Raw genomic sequence first — 22,369 nt, forward strand, 5'->3', positions numbered from 1 at the left:
CTTGAAAATCTTATTGTAAATAAAATATTTTTTTATTTTTACTTTATTGAAAGTGAAAAGAATAAAAATAAAAATGTCATAGAAACATTCTAAATATGACCCTTACAAAATACCGGAATAAATGTATCAAGTAACTTCAATACATCAAAGAAAAATAGATTTTCGCGCAAATAATTACATGCTTGTTTATTTTTTAAATTAATGAAAAATATTTATAGGTTTTTCGTGATTCGAATTTAGTTTGTTTTAAAATCACTTAAGGTACAACATGGTTTTCAAATTTTGTTGTAATAAGAAAATATGCACAATAAGAAAATATGACAAGTTTTACTCTAAGGTAAGAAAATGTAATACTTTTAATAATAAATATGATTTTATATACGCGAACACATGATGTAGAGTTAGTAGGCTATACTAAATAATTCACTAAAATAGAACGTGTAGACTACTTAAATAGTTTTAAAAAGAAGAACGCAACAGTAAACAACATATGATGCCGCTCGTAGACCGCAACCGTGCCCGTCAAAATTCAAACTAAACATATCGGTTTGACGGTGGCGGGCACGGTGCGGCCACGACGGTCTGGTGTCGTGCGGACATGTGTGGACTTGCAGGTTGAAAACTGCGCTGCAATTCTTTCACCGTATGACGGCCAGCATACGGCCGACTGACGTGTCCGGGCGCGGTGCGGTTATGTGTGTCCCAACCTATCGCAGACAAAGCCCGCCCGGCTGGAGTGGCGGTTGACGTCACGACTTGTCAGCTGAGCGGTACGCGGCGTGCGCGCGCGCTGGCCCCACTCACTACATTTGCAAACTTAATTACAACTCTACTAGTTTAATGGATTTACTGAAACTAAAATTGCCATATAAAGTTGAAATTGTTGAATAAACATTTTTTATAACTGATTTTATTCCAGCTTAATTTGTACTATTCCGTTTGTTTTTTCAACTAGAATTGAATGAGTTTGGACTTCAAAAGTTTTTTTTTCGAATTTTTAATTAAAACTGAGATAATTGAGTCATGTAGTAATGTTTCGTTGTACACTTCCAACATCTCACTGCAGTAGCAGTGTGTAACTGTATCGGGAGTAAGTTTGTTGTCACAAAAGATAATTTTCTGATAACTCGCAATAGGATAATTCTCAGTTCGTTGGTTTCACGTGCTACTCCATATTTTCGAGAAGTTTTTATAAATATCCATCCTCATATGTAACAAAGGAGAATTTACCGATTTGAGTCGTATACTCGTATTATTTAAGGAATGGTGATCTTTAGCTGGTAGGGTTATAAAATGTTAATTCTTTTCCACATTTTTATAATTATTGCGCAGATTTCACCACCATGTGCGACTAATTGTTGTAATTGTAATGAGGTATTTACGTACCCTGTTGTTCTTAGCCAATGTTTGCGCTGCTATTTATAGTACAACACACATTCGTATACATAGATTGCGGTCTGTTGTGCCGGAGTGCCGCTCGGCAGCCGGCAGCGACATCATCCATTTGAGAGCTGTCAGCTGACACGATGATTGCGCCACTCGCAGCTGTTCTCAACAGCTGATATCTTAACTTTAGCTCCTCCAGTGCTACCAACTTAGCCTGATTAGAATATACACACTGTATCACTGGTTGTTTATTGTACTCATGTTGTTTATATTATACATCATATATCAAACATATACATAGGATTTCGATTCTTAGGACAAATTAATGCTTTGTTTTATGCCTGTCTGTTTTTTTTCCTAAAAAACTATATAAGTCATCATGATCTTACGATTTAGCATGAATATTTATCCTACCTATACATTACGTAACTGTCCTCGCTCGCTACTGTTAAAAATAATAATTATAAACATAATTTAACAAAACACATTTTTACTAATGAATGACACGTAAACCTAAATACTAGACGGTATTAAACGTGCCTTTCCATGGGCTAGCTTTTATGGCTTTAGGCATTTTTTCCTTACGTTGTGTAGTGAAATAAACCTTTTTGAAATTGCGCATCATCCTGGAATGAATGAAAGTTTGTAAATTTAATTTGGCAGCTATACTGCAATAAGTACGTGTACTCATGCGAGATTGAAATACATAATAACTGGAATGGATTTTGAATTATGATTTTCCACCCGAGGTTTATGTGAGGCCTATTCGAAAATTATCTTGATCGGTGTCTTAGCATTTCCGTTGATAAGCATTACAGGACAATAACACTTGGCAGAGTTTTGTATACTGTGTAAGTTATTTATAAGATTTGTAAAATCCGGGATAATTAGTTCCGTACTGACACAAAATGTTGTTACTACTTTTATTTATCACTATGAGTCGTACGCAATGAGTGGTTTAAGTGCAGGAATTGGTGACAGAAGGCAGCCCATGGATCCTAAAACGAGGATTGATTCTTATCAGTGTTGGTTCAGTTCGCGAATGTTTACTGATGATTGGGATTTGAAACGTTTACTGCAGTTTGACTCGAAGTTGCTCTCACCGTCTCGTCTACTCAAAACCTAAGATATCATCCATTTTAAGACGCGCGTAGTGTAAATTGTGTAGAAGTTTTATTATGATTATGATCACGTACATTTTATTTAAATTAACCCTTTCGTTCCTGGGTATTTTTTGCAAGTAAGTAAAAGAAACCCCCGGGGAAATTTTTGTTTCGCTAGTAAGTAGTTCAGCTCCTCATTTATCAAGTCCGCTAAATTACAGTCTTCCCGTGTTAAAAGTGAATGTACGTGAATGCACTCAAGTATTTCATAAAACATTGTTGTACTTCGTCTAGAGATACAGAATATATCGAAATGTTTGAATCGATTGGTACGAATATCGGTATCTCAAGGGTTATAACTAACAAGGAAAGCGTGCGGGATTTTGAGGCTATCTCAAATTACCGCTTCTAAAGTAATACTGCCCTACCCACATTCATGTAAATTCCACTCGGTTTACCGGAAGTAATGAAACCAGAAGCTGTGACCAACAGTGTTGCTCCTCGTTCCGAGAAATCTTTTAAATACGAGTAGATTGAAACAATTTTAAAGTTTTGAAGAACACCTTCATATCTTAAACCAAACAATATTTCCACGTGTAGGCCTACTTTTCTCCTGGCAGTATTTTGTGTACCTTTCAAATAAATCTGGGACCTCTCCGTCTAGCCCAGTTGTGTTATTTACAACTTAATTTTTAATATCGCATTTAAATGTGTCGAAAGGTATTGCAATTTTCATGGTACTGTTGTCAAATTTCATAAACTTGTCGGTCTAGTTGATTGGGTCTTCGCAGTTTCTAAATGTAGCCCTCTTGAAGCCGTTGTGTTATGACATCTATAATAGTTGCATTTCTTGTATTAATAGTCCTATTGATTTAACAGAATTTTTACGTGAATTTAATTACTTGTTGAGTTAGAATTAACTTTTACGATTTTCACTATTGTAACGTACTCATATGTATACAAACTGAACAAAGTGTAACATTAATTACATTTTAGAAAATATTAATTTGAATGCGATGAATGTATTTCTGGCGTAATTTATATACAAAGTGATTATAGGTGCCCTGAAAGAATTGTTAACTGGTTGCTTGTCATACAAAACATCTGGGCATTTCAAAGCCGTTGATTATCAACTATACAGTGCCAAATAAATGAGATTTTCGTTAAGGTAAACACTCAATTTTTAAAATAACTAAGCAAATGATAAGGTCAACACGTTAAAATATTCAACACCATACGAAAATAACCGTATTCTTAGTTTCAGTTTAATAAAATTAATACATTTTGAAATTAATTTATATATTAAGAAATTTATATAACCTACTAATCGGCAATGAAGGACCTAAACCCCTGCAGACAGTGAGTGCTCTATTTGATATATTAAATCAAAAAGGTGGAAAGTGCTGCAGATTGGAGTTTTGTTTGGTTTTCGTTAGTTTGTCAAAACAAAGAAAGAGAGTGGTTTTAAAATAACATACCTGGTAGATCTTAAACCTGTAGTGATCTCTGTCCCTTACCTATCGGTTGTAGTATAATGATGGGTAACATAGTGTGCAGTTGATGGACAGTTGTCAAACTACCTTTCAGTTTGTTCACAAGAACTACTCGTGCTTAAACAAAACAATGACCACAATAATGACACATTACCTCTCAGGAGGCCCAGGCCCGGAGATACAGGATTGTGTGGGCGTTTTCCCCATCTTACCCCTATGGCTGACCCTTTCCCACCCTCCCCCTCTATGGCAGAACAACGCCCAACAACCAAAAGTGGTTTTTAATATAATTGACCTGGCCAACAATTATGTTACCTACTCTTAGTTATCTTGCATAGTACTTAACATCGATCGACTCCTCTATTAATATTACATACGTCCAGTATCAATTTCTTTTGACAAATGTTATATTTTTTTCAAATGCATCCTGTATGTATGTTACTAAGCTACTTCTCTCCAACTGGCATATTTCATGGTGCATTATACATTCTTCCCGATTCCTGCTCCGAACGGAAGCTGATAATTTTTTTGCAGTCGTTGCGTAATGAAACAGCCGATTTCAAGTGTCGGTGTACGTACACGGAGGGTGGGAACCGAGGTATTGATCGCGACGGTGGCGCTGTAGACGGCGGGTGGCGTCGCGGCGCCCCCTCACACTACTGTTGGGCGTGGTCAGGCGAGCGGCAATGACGTCATGTCTGGTCTGGCCGCCCCGACGCCACCCGCGCCCGGTCTAGTCCACTCATAGATTGATTGTACACTACCGTAAACTATAGACCGTATGGTGCAAGGTTTCATTCGCACTCGGCCAACACGCCACCCAGTAACATAGCGTTAATATCAATTTGCTTTTGGTATTGATTCAGGTGTTCGATACTTAATAATTTAAAAAACGAGAAACCGCAATCATAAACTGTGATGTACGGGCGCGCCGTTGTGGTTATCATCGACTGATTACAACACCTGATGTGTGCAGAGTACAACAAACAGCTCCTAGCTGGCTGATAACAGTATCGATGGCATTGGCCTGCTGTAACTGCTTGCTTGCTTGCAACAAAGTATCATCGCTATGAACGTCTGCTGCCATTCAGTGAGTGTATGGTGGCTCTCAATCAGCTGATGGTTGGACACTAAAGTGCAGTTTTGTCCGTTCCCTCAAAGGTCATGCCCTCACCTCCCCCTACCCCTGTCTTGTTCCGCTCGCTCCCTGACCGTTAAGAAACCAGTTATATTATCGGTCAGGCCAGGCAAGGGATGAATCCCCCGCCCCTCTCCTTGCCTGCATCAGAGCCAAGGCTGACCCTAGTTACCCCAGTGACGTCATATCACAGAATTAATATATAGTTTTACAGTATGCCGAGGTAGGGCTGATGAACGCAGGATGCTGTGGAATGTACCGGTACCGGGAGATAAGAGCCGGAAACAAAATATCAGCTGCGACTGTACCGCGCCACATTCCTGCCCCCTCCCCACATGGCCTGCAGAATAGCGGCGTGCTGTGAAGGTCAGACACTGTCACGCCACCACTTTCTCTGGCCGTGACCATCCCGTGTCGTGTCCTTTACCTCCACGCTCACCTCTACAATGTTTTACGTGATAAACATTATAAAACATGTAGTTGACACCGATTAAAATACATTAGTTCTGAATGCAAAAAAACGTGTTTCATAGTTATTTTATATCCATCTAAAATTCAAAGGGTGTTCTCTGCTGTGTTCTGTCACCATTTGTGGTGTGAAAAGTTAGAAAATTAGAAGTGACAACTTGAATTATATTACATTATTGCGGGAACAGATAACAGATGCGCGTTACCCAGCAATAGCAGTGGGTGATGCTATTTATAGCGTGTGGGTATTATCGAGCAGGCTGCGGCCGTGGCGACGGCGGCCATGTTGTTGTCGAACAGCTGACGGGAAAGGGGCCCTTGCCGGGTGTGCCCGCCGCGCCGCGCCACCAGCTGATCCGCTACACTGTACACTGTAGACTACACCATATGTTATAACCTCTACGTCGTGCAACGCCTTTCTGTACACTAAACATGAATTAAGCCTACCTGAACATTCAGTTTCCAAATTATAAATCTTGGCAGGCCACTATGTTGGCATTAAAAGGTCAAACCATCCCAAGAATTTGTTTTATTATGTCGGTTTGTTCTTTTTTGAGTAGAAAAGAATTCTAATATGAATCATGTCTTTACATTTATTTTAGGGTGAACTTGTTGTTTAGAAATAAACGGACTGTGTGTTTATTTATGGGAATAGGTGTATTTATTTTAATTATTAAATTGAATACTTAACAAGTTTATTTAACAAAATAAGTCTATTCAATATAATCTTTAATATTTGCAAAACATAATAGACTTTTCAAAATAATTAAAAATATTGACTTTTATGTTTCTTCTATTTTATAATCAAAATAGTTTATAAAAAAATCCTATGCATTAAATCAAGTAATAACAGATTTTAAAATTTTTTGTTAACTAATAATTAATATTTTGTACACGGGAACGTTTCTGTATCAAATCCAAAAAAGAAATAAATGACTAAATATTAAAAAAGAAACAGCCAGAATCGTATCAACCAAATAATAACTTTATACATTAACAAATGTTTTATATGACAGTTTTGCTCATTATTGTGACTGTACTTGTGGCAGTAGCTATATGTTTATATTGTTTGAATATTACCATTTTAACTACAAGTGTGAAATTAGAAACAAAAATCTTCATTCTTGAAAGTTTATCAGTATTATTATTATATTTTCTAATTGTCTAACATAAAAAACGTTGGAGCTGAAGGGGTTTGGTGTATAGCGATCGTGATCGGAATGTGTCTGAACATCTAGTGGAGGACGACGCCCGGAAACAGATGGTTGCCACAGGAAGTTCCGGTTTTATTATTGCTTCTGTCGCTCGTAAGTAGGGGAAAGGGGACAGCATCCGCACCTTCCCCACTCTGAAGCTAGTCTTAGAACAGTCTGCGGAGATTTACTTCTTTTAGGTTGATTCCGTATAAGATTTGCCTGTCGCAATAAAGCTCTTGACCACATTCACTTCAAAAGCAGAGATAATATGTCAAGAAGCCAATCACTAAATATTTACATCAAAACTATTGTATTATCAGTCGAATATTAAAAGTGACGTGACAGTAGAAATGGATGAAAGTTAATGGAATTTCATATGTTACATCAATTTTATAACAGATTAGCATTCCCACTAAGCTAATCTACGGCCAAGAAATCCAAGCTCAATTCCATGGGAACCCAAAGGTGTAAAAAGGGGTTAATGCCTCGGCTCAGGATAGGGAGGGGTGCGAGAACGGGAAATGTCAATCTCTCACATAATAACCCCTCTTCCTCACATCGCTTTTGTTTTCATTCAATTAATCTTTCTGTATAGTTCTTCCTTTCTCAAAGAACTTCTTTTCAGTGGGTATAAAAGAACACCGACGTCGCTAACACTTCTTTTGCATTCAGATTAGTTCTTTATACTCGCTTTAATCGCAAATGTTTATTTACATAATATATTTGCAGACCGGGCTGCGAGACGGTGTCCTCAGTGAATATATCTGTCCGGTCCGGTCCGGGTAGTGGACAACGACAAAGTGCTCCAGTTAACCAATAGCCGTGCGCCGGCTGGGGCCAGGGGCCGACAAGACAAAGACGAGGTGCTTCTTTGTTCCCCTCAAGGTCGTGGAGGGGGGCTGGACCTGACGAAAACCAGTTCCCTCTCAGCTCAGCTGCTTCTGCTTTATATTGCGCCTTCCTTCTTTCCCGGGCGTTCAGTAATGAAGAAGGCACTGCTTTATAAGTGTGTCAGAGGAAAATAAAACATTTGAATAATACAAATTCATTTTCACATTAAGTGTATTTATGGTATTTAATTTTGATTTTGATGGTGACGAACTTTCGGAGTTGTCTGTGCACTCCCTAGCCCGAATAATAAAAATAACAATTCATGAAATTTGATAAATAAAGTATTTTTACTGCTATCTACTAAAGTCCTGCTCTGAATTATGTCAGTGAGAGAAAAAAGGAATCGAAACGTAAATGTTATAAATGTAAACATCATGTCTTTCGTAGGTACTGATTGTATTGGTGAATCATTTTCTCGCTATTCAGTAAATTCGTTCCTGAATACAAGACATGTTGAATTAATAAATTTGTAATCATCACGTTTTTTGGCCAATGATTGTTGTGGTAGTGAATAATTTTCTGGTTATCCAGTAGATTCGTTTCTGGATATGTTAATCAGATGGATTAATAACAAAACATGTCGAATCACAATGTTAGTAATCATCACGTTGGACATATGATTGTTGTGATAGTGGCGGATTTCGAGCTGCCCAATTGATTTTTTTATTTCAGATATATTTTAACGGTAGGAAATTTCAAGATATCTCGAATTACCAATGTTATATTATGTAAACAATATGTTTGACATTTTATGTGGTGATGGAACTTTTTGGGGTACCAGTCGATTCGTTTTCTAAAGTACGTTGAATTTTGCATTTGTAAACATAAACTTTTTGTCTAAAATAGAAACATATATATTCGATTACGGCAATTTGAAATAAATGTCTTCACTATTCCGATTTAATCACAGTAGTATATATTGAAGGTATTTCCAGGGCACTGCTTTGCCGTTTTGCAGACTTCAACATGTTTTTCTACTAATTTTCAATAGAATTTAAAGAATTTTTCTATTCACCACGGAATCTACTAAAAGTTATCATGAACTTTGATATTAGCCTTTATGTGCGCAGTGCATTGTTTGTACACAATTCATCAAAATTGTTTGTTTGAAACCTTTTTGGGTTTGTCCTGTATGAGTGGTAAACTATATTATATCAAAATAGTGAGCACTTATGAGAATATTTTATATAAATGTACGGTTAAAGATGAACAATCGAAGCATAAATGACATAGTAGATTAAACTGCACCGATTATACATTCTATGTGTAGTCAGTAAAATACATTACACAGTTCAGTTTACAACTCGGTTAGAAATATCGATTTTTGTATGTTCGTTGTGTTGTAGCGCCAGTGAAAGTTTCGAGGGCTTTTGTATGAAAACAATTAATTTTTGAATATGCGTATAGAGTCAAAAGAGTTCCGTCATGTGGACAGTATACTGATGTTACAATATATGCGTTTTTCACGCGGACAGCCCTAAGTAGTGACAAGTACTGAATGTTGAACTACACTAGAGTGCCGAAACACAATTAATCGCGTACAGGAAGGGGGAGGAGGTGTTGTGTACGTCTTTTGACGGGTAAAGTGAGTCAGATGGTTACCGGCTGTTCCCCTTGCACCTGCCAGGCCTTTGTTGTGTTTAGGAGTGCGACACACCTGCCCTCTCCTCCTCACCACGGCTACAAACTGACTCCGGTATAATTAAAATATTGAGGAACGAGCCCATCATTTATTTTTATGGGCGTTATTTTTCCATATGTCGTTCGGTGTTGATTTTTATTTACACGTTGAAATAGTATCTGAGAATTTACTGATACGGATTATACAAATTCGTTCAATTTTCAGCAGTGCCGTTTGTAACAACAGTTGACTACACTCGTTCATTTTACTTTTAGTGCTTACATTGCAGGAGTTTCCACTGAATATTGACTGATTTCCATTCGTGTGTTCCAGGCGGCGATCCTCCAGCAGACTGCAGAATACATCTACCAGCTGGAGCAAGAGAAGACGCGTCTGTTATCTCAGAATTGCCAGTTGAAGCGTCTAATTAACCAGCACGAGGGCGAGAGCAATTCTGCTGCGAAGAAGCGGAAGACTGAATCAGGTAACTTATGCCTGCCGACCAATCGTTGTTGGATGATATCAACTGTTAACGGTAGATTTTTTATTTTCCATTTCTCACTGTTGGACACATTGAATACATATGTTATTGTGCTCAAATGGTCCTGAAAACATTCACTCAAAGATGTTTATACAGAGTTCGTGTACTGGAGATCCTGGTTTCACTACCAATCCTTAACACACCCGATTCATGTGCTAGTGTTCACTGTATCTGGTAGTTCTTTATTGTAGGCATGGTATACAGAGCAAAACTATTTGATTTAATTGTGGAGGGGACATGAATGATTGGTTTCAATCCAAAATTGATATACACATTAATTAGGGACTGTTTCTCTATTGTAAATTAAACTTATATAGTAATCTAATCTTTTTTTGCAAATTAATTTATTTCAGGCATTACAGAAAACAAACAAAATTAACTTAAGAGTAATGGGAATTACTAACAGTTCATATGTAAAAAATCAATATGTTTATGAAATAAATACTTAAAGCTGGGAATTCTCTAGATTTAAAGTGATGTAAAATGTTTTACTTCAATAAAACTAATGAACATATAATTGTGGTTTTGTAATATTTGATTGTAAAGTACAACTGTATGTTGTAATGTTGGTGTAATGTTGTCAGGACTGGTGGTGTCAGTGGCGGACGAGGTAGTAACATCTGATGGCGCGGTGACAGGAGCAGGAGCAGTCGCAGTCGGGGGTGCCGGGAGCCCTACCCTACTGGACATAGAGCAGGCAGGAGCCAACTCTGAGCTCATAGATCTGAGGGTACAGCTCGATCGTGAGCGAGGTTTGCGGATGATCCTGGAAGATCAGGTCCGCTCCTTAGAGACACAACTGTATCCAGAACGGATCCGGGAGATCACACAACAAGTCCAACTACAATTCAGTCAACAACAGCAAGAGGTCAGTTCTTAAACGTTTGTTTTCATTTTGCCATTATCTACCTCAATCTGCAGAAATGCCAACAAGTCAACTCTTTTGATTTTAGTTGACTTAACTATAAGAATTGCTTCCACCTCATCTACATTGATGAGTTTCGAGTTAGCTGTATATCCCTTGTCATTGTGGAAATGAACCTGGAATTCAATAGTAGTTTTACCTCCAAACCAATCTAGAATTTCATCAAAACTGAGGATAGTGAACTTAATCAACTAGACAATCTTTTCTTCATTTTCTGCAATGGAAATGTTGATGTAAAATCGTGGATACACTGTATATAATGATAGATCAACTAGTAACCATGTGTTCATATCAATCCTAGCAGTCACTGAGAGTTCACATGTCAGGTATAGTTGACATCAATCTATGATGATAAATCAAACAAACAGAGTATTTGTGACCGTAAAGTGTGATAAAATTTCAATTGTGTTCCACACATGAAAATGGCGTCTGGATGTCCAAAATGTCGATTGAAGGTGTCCAGAAACCTTTGTGGACTCTGAATTGAATTTGAATCATTTCCGTGGCTGGAATAGTAGCCTGCCACCACTGGTGTTGATCCTTTTCCAATTTTACTTTGTTGGTTTTTTAGCCCTCACTTCAACTGACAACCGTGAATCAGTTTTTTTGTTGTTTTAAAATATATTTAAAAATTAAAAATGTACTTCTTTGTAATATCAGTGTAGTACTGCCAGTGCTGACATAGTATTAATTTGTTGCAGGAGGAGCCCTTAGCAGCAGGTCTGCTGACGCCATTGCGCAGGGAGAGCCAGTCAAGCACGGGGTCTGAGAGTGTAGGACAGGAGACAGCCAGTGCAGTCGCGACACTACAGGTCGTGTCTGCGGCAAGTCTCCAGCCTGTCAGTCACACAGAGACAGTCATCGCCACCACCCCTTCTCCTCCCACCTCCCCATCCCCTGCCACCGCCTCTCGCCTCCCCACTATGTTAGAGTCTGCTATCAAGGCTGAACCCAAGGTGGAAGTCGAGAGATTGTCCTCACCTAGTGGAACTAATGGTGAAGAGGTCGTCCCACAGGCTAGGTATGATAAGTTCAATCAAGTTTGTTCTTGCATAAAGTTCTGTTAGTGAATATAAACATTATCCATTCAATCGATAAATCTTGTTCAATGTACTATTGAATTACGGACAAAAAATCAACTTTCAGCTTTTTAAATACAATGTTTGGTTTCAGAGTATATCTGGCCAGCACGTCCCGTCAAAATCTGGAGACCATCGTTGAAGCGATCCGTCACCTAGAGGGAGACGCCTTTATCAGCGATAGTGGGACAGAGGTGTCAGCAAACAGTGGCACAACAGGAACAACGCAAGAGTCTCCCCTAGCACTGACAAAGCAACAGCGGTTACTCAAGGTGGAGATGAACCCCTTCCTGCAGTTCCACTCCCACCCTCACCCACAGCAACAGCGCCCTGGTGTCATCGTTGTCAAGCAACACACGTGATCGTCTCCCCCAGCCCGCGCCACTCACAACAACTCTCTTTGATCGTAGCCAGATTAGCTAATTCCCACCGGCTAGAGAATAATCCATCAAAATTTTTTTACGAATTGAACCAGGTAAATTGCAGTTGGACATAAAAATTTATAGTGTTTTAGTGGCCTAATAATTTGTTTTGAGTAGTTGTTATCAAATTTGTATTTATCAGTAATTACAATTTAATGGTCAATCTGTGTTTTAGTCATAATATAATATCAGACGTCCTACTGCAATTCTCCTCTTTCTACTTAATCTTAGTGAAATTTCAGTATTAAATGAAGTTAGTGTTAATGATGTTGTTAGCAATTCTTGCAAGTCTTGTGTCGGCTCTTCCTATTCTCAAGCGGTTTCATCGAATGTTAATAAACTATACTTTATATTAAAACATTTTCCCACATTAATAAGTAATATCGTTGATTTTTTGTATTTTCCTATGAAATTTAAGTCAGTTTGTGGTTAAATAAACTGTTATCTAGGCACAATGTGTGGGGAGTGTGGGGTGGGTCTCAGTGCTCCGGGAGGACCTTAGTGCTCGGCCACGGCTCTCGGTTACATTCTCAAGACTGTTTGTGTTATCAGGAACTTGTCTCTCTCTTTCAATTTCCTGATATTTTCTTCCCTACTTTATTAGAGATAACTCTAGTTCTTATTTGTTTTTAAGTTATGTAAAAATTGTTTTGTGTTTTTTGTTGTGCAAGAAACAAGAAAAAAAGAAAAAAAATATGAAAAATTGTTTTATATGCGTGACTGAGCAACAGATGGCTGGTTTTAGCTTATCGTGGATATGTATACGTACAATTAAAATTCCGTAGTTAGAACAAAAGTGCAGGGCGCATCACATCATAGATGTGCTGGATAGTCGAGTTTTTCTCATTTTGCTGATGTCAGTGTTAACATTTCTCTACTATATATGTATGTGATGGAAAATGTGTATAATGTGTATGCCGCTTCTTATTGTAGCATTTGGCCAAACACTTTTTTTCATATATATTTCGGTCATAGATTGTTATGTTCAGTCACTTCAGGACTGATAATTTAAGTGTTATTTCAATTAAACAGTTGCATTTTTGACAGCTCTTTTTGTTAATCTAGTTGGTGAACACAATGATCTGTTAGTCGCTGTATATATTTGCTTACGTAAGGTTCATAGTCCAAGGGGCCTCCCTCTTCAGGGGATTGTTATATAATTCAAAGTTCCTTTTCAGATCATAATATTAGGTGTAATATTTTGCATTTCATAATCACTCTTTGTAGTCCTTTAGTTTGCATTAGCACATGTATGAATGCGCTGCTGTAAATATGGCCTCGTGGACATTTTGCTCTTGTTTTTTTTTAAACATTGATGCTGTCATTTTAAAAGAAGGAAAGCAGATCTGAACTTCAATGTTTCTGTTTTCAATTTTCAGGTTTTCAAGTAGTTTTACATTATACATACTGTAGAGGCCTAGCTAGGAGTATTTTACATAAACCGCAGGCCTTGTAATAAGTAGTAATCTGTTCTTTGTTTGGTTTCATGTTCAGTGGCATTTTTTGTTTATCTGTTATTCACTACATACATGATTGATCACTTGCCATTAGTACTGACTGTATCAATAGATGATATTGTGGCATTAGATGTGTTTTTCTTGACAAAGATACAGCATGAATGTTTTAGCAAAAAACTCAGCTACAGTCAGATTTTTCAAACAGGATCATTGCTCAACAATTTCCAAAGGACTTGTCTAAATGTTGTACATTTTTCTGTCAACTGAAGCTTCTTGCTTTGTATGTTTCAATCACTTACTCAGTTGCACATTTTCGAGTTATTTATAATAGTGATAATTGTGAATATGTTGAGAACGTTTATGAATTATTTTTGTTATTAATTTATTTTCCAATAACTGAGAATGTTTTGTTGTCTCCCCATATTGGTAGATAGCTAAATTGTTTACTCTATCTTGACCATTTGGTATGATTGGTTGTAAAATATACACTATTTGAAAACAAAAGACTTTGAATAAATCAGATCATTCATGTACTTGTTGACCTTTATTCATCCTGTTAATACCTTAATATTAATGTATAAAGTGTTGTTTTGAAGATCTGAAGAAGAAGATAAGCTTTCAAGTTGGTATTAAAGTATAAGTATACTAAGATGTGCAAGCCTTCTATGTATTGAGGTGATGAAGTATGGATCACAACAGGAAGATGTATTAGAGAAAGAGTGAAATGCAGCCTGCACAGTAATTGAAACTCTCATGTATAAACTGTACTTACTGGCTTTGAACTTTGAAATTCAATTACTTCCTTCCTCTACAGCTTATGAGACACTAGAATTTTTGAAAACAGATTATAGTCATTTGGTGCAAGGTCAAAACTTACGTTAATACTGACTGGTTTATTGGTCTAAACCGAAAAAGTGATGTGGAAACACCTTCTGCTTGTAGAAGTATCCAGGAGTTTTCAAGCACAATAAGATTTCCAAAGTTTGTCAATAACTCTAATAACTCTTGGAGTAAACATTAATGCTATGGTATGTTTAAAAAATTACATGATGTACACTTTTTTGTTCCAAAAATCAATTGACATAAGCTCTTTTGCAGATATTGTTTGCAGGCATTTTCTTGGTTTTGTGAAAGAATTTGTGTTTGTAGAACCTAATTTGGTCTCAAAGTTTACATGCACTATTTAAGTCTCATCACCAGTTAAGATTTAATCAAATAATCGAGTCTCCATCTTTGTTTAAATCAACGATGTAGCTATTTTCTTGTGTTTTTCTCGTAAAATATTTAGAACCTACCTGATACAAAATTTGTGATTTCCTAATTCTGTATAATGATTCATTCATGGAAATGATTCATGGAAAAATCTTTGTGAAATTTGTGTTAAACTAAGGGAAATACAAGACCACCTCTGCTTGCTCCATTATTGTGAATCGGCAGTTTCAAAGAATCTTCTAGTCAACTTTTGCATGTTTGTTTGTTACAATTGAAATCTAATTCACCATTTACTCAATTCCACCCTTTGGGATACATAATTCTCTAAGTACAAGTACAATAACACACTTGCCAACTAGTTTCTATTGAGTAATGTTTTGTCACCAAAATCCTTATTACTGATTGCACCTCACACCTAAGTGGATTCTCTATAGAAGGTATTCATTTCAAATAAGCGCTGTAAACTAAAAAGAAACAATAATTAGAATATCACATTCGCATGGCTGGATTCTGAGTGAACTTAAAGAACTCTTAAATGTCCGAGGTAGTTACAGATATAAAACAAAATCCCTTTTCCAGTCCTCATGTAGTACTGATGTTGTTAATGAGAGCTGCTTATTACAGTGTAGGTTGCTTTTCACTCTTCTTAATAAATACAGGATTTTAACATTACTTACACCAAAGGTAAGAAAAGATTTCCTATGAAGGTAGGTTAGTTTTCCATTGTGTCTGTATGATTTTTTTTATTTATTTGAAAAACAAACTTATTTGAAATTTGGCACTTCTTTAAGCTGTTATCTGGCATTAACAAAAATCGAAATATTTTCACTTTCTGTTTCAAAATGGAGGCAATTAAAAGTTTTCAATTTGAAATATATTTTAAACCTTTAGGTTTTGTAAAAATAATGTTTTGTTAATGTAAATATGAATCCAACAATTTCCTGTTTGTTTAAATTAGTTTTTAAATAAAAGAGTTACTACAGCTACTTCAGTGTTTGGGTGTTTATTCTGCCTTACTGATAGAAAGAGGTACTTTTAGATTCAAGTGCTGATTTTTCTTATGCTGGTTTCAGCATCATTAACAGCTGTATTTAATTGAAATAAAAAATTTAATTTATATCACAACAAAATTATATTTTTACGTACACTCGACAATTAAAATAGCCGTAACCAACAACTTATTTTTCTAACCAATTACTAAAAATGGGATACCTTTGGATTGTTCATTAAATGTACAACAAAATATTAGCCTTGCATAATAATTGTATGATTAACAGTTTTCGATATATTTTATTTTTTATTAATTAATGTTCCTTTGGTTAGCTTAACATATCTGTCAAGTTTCAAGTTGCTGTCTTTTCACACAATATCTTGAAACATTTGCATGAAGTTATATTTATATATATGCAACACTGATTTTGTATGTCCATGCCATGTGATTTGGCTGAGCATTGCTCTTATGGGTAACTGTGATGGCAACAAGAAAATAGCCGAAAGAACAAATTTGTAAAGAAACTAAATACAATCATATGTGATTTTAAAATGTGACATATTAACACATGTAGCTTATTCATCCATTATAAATGAAAAAAAATATAGTGGAAAGTCAAAAAAAATCTGAGATAAGATTTTATTTTGATGCACTCTTGTAATAACCTCCTTACCTCATCGAAACTTTTATAAATGAAACCTAACTCAACGAAGAAAAATGTGAATTTATAATTGGGCAAGATACCTTGCAAAAGAAAGTTCTGATGGTGCGTGTCTAACCATGGAATTAGGTTGAGCATCATTGAAGCCTATCGCTCAATAGGCTGACGCAATTTATATTTTTCCTGCCCAGTGGGATGTATAGATCTATTTTACTCTACGATTGTTTGTCTAGATATCTGTCTGCAGAACATCTTGAGAATGAAATGAGTTGTGGACTTGATACCTAGCGTACAAACTCAGCAAAGTCTGTTACACGACACATGAAGTGGCATACTCCTAACTTGTTTAGGGAGACAAGCTTACCTTTAATACTTGGCTGTAAAGTTAGCAAGACTCGTCTGAGATGATTGGGCTGATTTACCTTGACCAATGTCAATTGTTTAATTAGCTGGGTTGTGACTCCAGTAGACAGCCTTTATCCTAATTTTGGAATGATGGCAATTGAAGCATAGATTGTCAGCATCCTATTTTTGGGAAGTGTTGTAAAAAATTTGATACTTTCAATATCAAAATAAACCTATATAGTTAGTTTTATTTTGAAATTGGCAAAAATATTTCATTCAATCAGCTGTTGCCCTCTTTTTGCTTCAAGGGGAGAGGGAAATCTCTACCAGATACCTAGAGGCCTATCCTTGACGGTTCCCCCAGGCTAACACCCACTAAAACCCCCCACCCTATGATCTTCATCCTACAAGAGTCGGGACCACCAGTTGGTACTATTTCAGCTCTTGCAGGGTCTTTTAGCTTTCAGTTAATTCACTGCTTCATTTTTGAGTCTGTTTTCCTGTTGCCTGTGTATATTTAAATAGTAACTTGTTATTTTTAGTGTTTACCTGTGAACAATTTTGATTCATTTCAAGAACATGGTAGCATACTGATATGTGAAGATATTTTCCAATGTTGACTCAGTAGTATAATTGCTGTAACAAGCATGAAAACCAGTAGATATTTGTTTTACAAAATGTAACTTTCTTCCAAGTAAGTAAAATTCAAAAATTTTTATGAGTTATGTAATTTAACTCAAATATTTTAATTTTTTATTGAGTATTTTAAATATATGAAAAAATAATAAACAAGTTTGTGTAATAGTGGACAAATAACTATATAGGAGTAATATAAGAAATATTATGATTTATCTTCAAAAATAGTCAAGTTTTTTTTAGGAAAAAGTAATTTTTTGCCAAAAGTGGCTGGCAACTTTTGTAAGTAGAATCCATCTGAGATGATTAAACTGATTTACCTTGACTAAAATGTCCTTGTTTAATTAAGGTTACACCTACAGTATACAACCGTTAATCCTTGGCTCTATCTTTATAAGTAAGACTTGCATATCTAAAATAATAATGCTGCAGTGTTGGTAGTGCAAATGCCAGGGTAGTTCCTCGCAGTTTGGGCAAGGGATACCCTACCGTCCAGAGAGTAGCCCACATCAAACAAGTTAGCTGATTCAATACATAGCACTTGTATCTTCTAATGGTCAATTGTGAACCTAACATCATAATGGACATTCAGAGTAAGGAAAACATAAAAATACGGAATACATTATCCAATAAAACTTGGATCATAAAGTAACACACATATATTAAGTATATTTATGATGTCTTTTGTTAGTTAGCTACACCTAATGTTAACAACTTAAATCCTTGGCCTCAAGGCTTGTATCCTTGACAATAAGATTTAACAAGTTACAGCATCAGTTGTCACCACCAACCTCTCTTAAATGATGTAATTATTTAGTTAGCTAGGTACTGCCTAGCTATCTATAGTGCAATATTTGAGTTAATACTACAATGATGTGTCTATTCTACAAGCATCATTGTATTGTCTATATTATCATTGACAACTTGGATTCTTGGCCTCAAGGCTTGTATCTCAGTTAACACCATCCAACCTTGAATAATGTCATTGTTTAGTTAGCTAGGTACTGCCTAGCTATCTATAGTGCAATATTTGAGCTAATACTACAATGATGTGTCTATTCTACAGCATCATTGTATTGTCTATATTATCATTGACAACTTGGATTCTTGGTCTCAAGGCTTGTATCTCAGTTAACACCATCCAACCTTGAATAATGTCATTGTTTAGTTAGCTAGGTACTGCCTAGCTATCTATAGTGCAGTATTTGAGCTAATACTACAATGATATGTCTATTCTACAGCATCATTGTATTGTCTATATTATCATTGACAACTTGGATTCTTGGTCTCAAGGCTTGTATCTCAGTTAACACCATCCAACCTTGAATAATGTCATTGTTTTAGTTAGCTAGGTACTGCCTAGCTATCTATAGTGCAGTATTTGAGCTAATACTACAATGATGTGTCTATTCTACAGCATCATTGTATTGTCTATATTATCATTGACAACTTGGATTCTTGGCCTCAAGGCTTGTATCTCAGTTAACACCATCCAACCTTGAATAATGTCATTGTTTTAGTTAGCTAGGTACTGCCTAGCTATCTATAGTGCAGTATTTGAGCTAATACTACAATGATGTGTCTGTTCTACAGCATCATTGTATTGTCTACATTACCATTGACAACTTGGATTCTTGGCCTCAAGGCTTTTATCTCAGTTAACACCATGCAACCTTGAATAATGCCATTGTTTTAGTTAGCTAGATACTGCTCAGCTATCTATAGTGCAGTATTTGAGCTAATACTACAATGATGTGTCTATTCTACACCACTAGTGTATTGTCTACAATACAGTTGACAACTTGAATCCTTAGCCTCAAGGACATGTTGTTGGTATCTGAAATATGAGAGCCTTACATGCACTGAAATTAAGGATGTCATATTAAAGCTTTAAGGTTTGGGCTGTAGTAGACAACCTTTAATCCTTAACCCCAGTGCATGTAAGGCTCTCACATTTCAGATGCCAAGTTAGGAGACCTATTTATTACAAATCGTTCCAGCAATTATGTAGATCAAGCAAAAACAACAAAACTAATTTAACTTTAATTCAAAATAAAATATAAGTACAGTCCTTTTGGTATAAAAAGTCTGTAAATTAGAAGTAAATTATTATACACGCCATAAAAATTTAATTCTACTAAAAACGTACAATTCACATGAAACCTCTGAAATCATGACTGAACTAACTTGACTGAATTGGTAAAATTAATAAAAATTAACTATAGAAGTATTACAGCAAATGATTTCACAGGGTCTTTCCAGCTGTTTAAGCAGCAATAAAAATAGTGTATGGCTTACCAAAGCTTCAATGTCCACTTATTTATTTTCTGTGAATAAGTTTATGTTATTTAGAACGGTTTTAAATTTGACTAAAGGTACAGATCTAGCATATAAAAGTAACTTTTTAAAGCAATTTAATTTTCATAAAAAGATGACTGCATTTTGTTTTGGTTAATTTAACTGGTAGGAGTTGTAACAAATGCTTTGTTCTAGGAGGATAATCATGGATATCCTGTCTAGTTGTACATTTTTTAAGTTGTTCCTTAACACAACTTTGTCATTGATGCACCTAGTATTCTTGACCATGAAGGGGCGAAGATTACGGACCACAGAATGGTTTGCCGCACCATCATGTTTAAGAAATGCAAAAAGATTCCAAAAATGATTACCTATAGAGATTTTTCAAAATTTGACCCAAGACGAGCTGCCAGTGCAACTGCTGAAGTTGATTGGAAAAAAGTCACTCAACTGCAAGGGGTAAATAGCATTGAAACGTTTATCACCACTCATATAAAAACTGTGTTTGATAATGAGGCCCCAATAGTTCGTAAAATAGTAACCAAAGATAAAGCTCCTTGGAGAAATTACATCATAATAAAACACACCAAATTAAAGAATAAGTTGTGAAACAAATATTGGTAAACCAGGGACAGTGATGATTGGAAAGATTACAAGAGAGCCCGCAATAACCTGAATAAATTGGTGTGGAGGACTAAGAAAGCCTTTTTTGCAGAAAAGTTGTCATCCAATAAAAATCCAAAAGAATTTTGGACGTGCCTAAAGAAATGTAATGTTGGAAATAACAAAAATAAAAGTTTCCCACTTCAATTAAATATTGATGATATAAATAAATATTTTATTGAAATGGGGTGTGGAAAAGAAGTAAGTGCTGAAAAAATTGCCTTCTTTAAGGAAAACAGGCGAGAGGAAGTGGTAAATGATTTCATCTTTTCAACAGTAACAAGTGACAAAGTAAAATCAGCAATGAATGAAATCAAATCAAAAGCAGTCGGGAGTGAAGAAATTTCAATAGATATGATCAAGGCTGTGAGTCTGTCTGCCATAGAGGCCATTACACATTTGATAAACGAGTCATTCATAAAATGAGATTTTTCCTGAAAACTGGAAAATTAGTCTTGTACACCCTTTGCCAAAGGTGGCAGCCCCTAAATGTGTCAAACAATTAAGGCCCATATCGATATCACCCCCAGTATCCAAGATTCTCGAGAAAATTGTAACAAGACAAATTGTTTATATATGGAAAGAAAAAACATTTTGCCAACAACACAATCTGGTTTTAGGAAAAGCCACAGCATATGCACTGCCCTGGTAAACTTATTCAGTGATCTGATCGATGAAAGAGACCAAGGAAGATATAGCTCAGTTGTAATGCTTGACTATTCACAAGCGTTTGATTCAATAAATCATGAACTGCTGGTGGTGAAGATGCATTATTATGGATTTGGCAAAAGTGTAATAGATTGGGTCAAATCATATCTAGATGATAGGAGCCAAATTACAAAGTTGGGAGCTGAGGCATCTGCTGTCTTGTTTAAACTAGAGGTGTACCTCAGGAAAGTTGTCTGGGCCCAATTCTTTTCAACCTGTACACATCAGATTTTCCTTCATGTGTGCAAAACAGTGGAGTACACCTGTCATGTCACGCACTTGCTACACTTTCCAAAAGTGAACCTGGAATTGGGTAGGAGGAGCTTCTCTTACTTCAGTCCAAAATTGTACAACAACCTCCCCGAAAATCTCAAACGAGTAAAACTAGATTCATTTAGAATAAAAGTAAAGGGTTTTTATAAAAATAGTCATGTAGTTTAAGTTAGTTCATTATTTAGTTACTGTTAAGTTTAGTATGTACTTGTTAAATATTGTTTGTTGCACCTATTTTAAATATTTATAATGATTGACCTAAGTTATTCTGAAAAACAGTCTTTTACTGAGAAACGCTTGGAAATAAAAGGCATTTTTATTATTATTTATTATTATTAACACTTATAAGACACACATTGATGCCGTAGTATGAGACATATCACTGCAAGTTTGGGTTCGCAAATAAAATAAACTGTTGTTTAACATACTTAGGTCCGAGATATATTGTTTCAACTTCACATGAGTATAGAAGATTAATTTCTTGAGGCAACACAGGTATTTAATTTATTAATTGAGATCTTGAGGTCTAGCTTGCAATATGTCTCTTACTATAATGCAAAATAAGGGGCTACATTGAATACCCAGTTACGAAAGATTACAAAGAGGTCCGTTAGAGTTATTGCAACATTAAAATTTAGAGTCGTGTTGAAACGCCTTCAGGGAGCTGGGCATATTGACACTGCCTAGTTTTTATGTCTTGGAAACTGCTCTGTACTGTCGATAAAAATGTACATTGACAGCGGGCAGAGACATACATGGCTATGAAACAAGAGCTACAGGCTGTTTAAGATACAGCCAACATAGAACAGCAGCTTTCGAAAACCTGCCGTCACAAGCTGGGATCAAGCGTATAAATAGTCTT

The 22,369-nt window shown here is 36.0% G+C and overlaps 1 protein-coding gene across 1 annotated transcript in view; it reads left to right on the forward strand.

Moving 5' to 3' along the window:
* The window catches only part of LOC124356821 (transcription factor AP-4), a 56,759-nt gene extending 42,506 nt beyond the window's left edge, over window positions 1-14,253 (forward strand). The window contains exons 3-6 of the mRNA XM_046808053.1: window positions 9,630-9,780; window positions 10,422-10,705; window positions 11,464-11,783; window positions 11,936-14,253. Coding sequence (XP_046664009.1) covers window positions 9,630-9,780; window positions 10,422-10,705; window positions 11,464-11,783; window positions 11,936-12,203 — 1,023 coding nt within the window. The 3' untranslated portion in view covers window positions 12,204-14,253. The remainder of the gene's footprint in view (window positions 1-9,629; window positions 9,781-10,421; window positions 10,706-11,463; window positions 11,784-11,935) is intronic.
* The last annotated feature ends 8,116 nt before the right edge of the window (window positions 14,254-22,369 follow it).

Source organism: Homalodisca vitripennis, chromosome 3, assembly GCF_021130785.1.
Source record: "Homalodisca vitripennis isolate AUS2020 chromosome 3, UT_GWSS_2.1, whole genome shotgun sequence".
Taxonomy (NCBI): Eukaryota; Metazoa; Arthropoda; class Insecta; order Hemiptera; family Cicadellidae; genus Homalodisca; species Homalodisca vitripennis.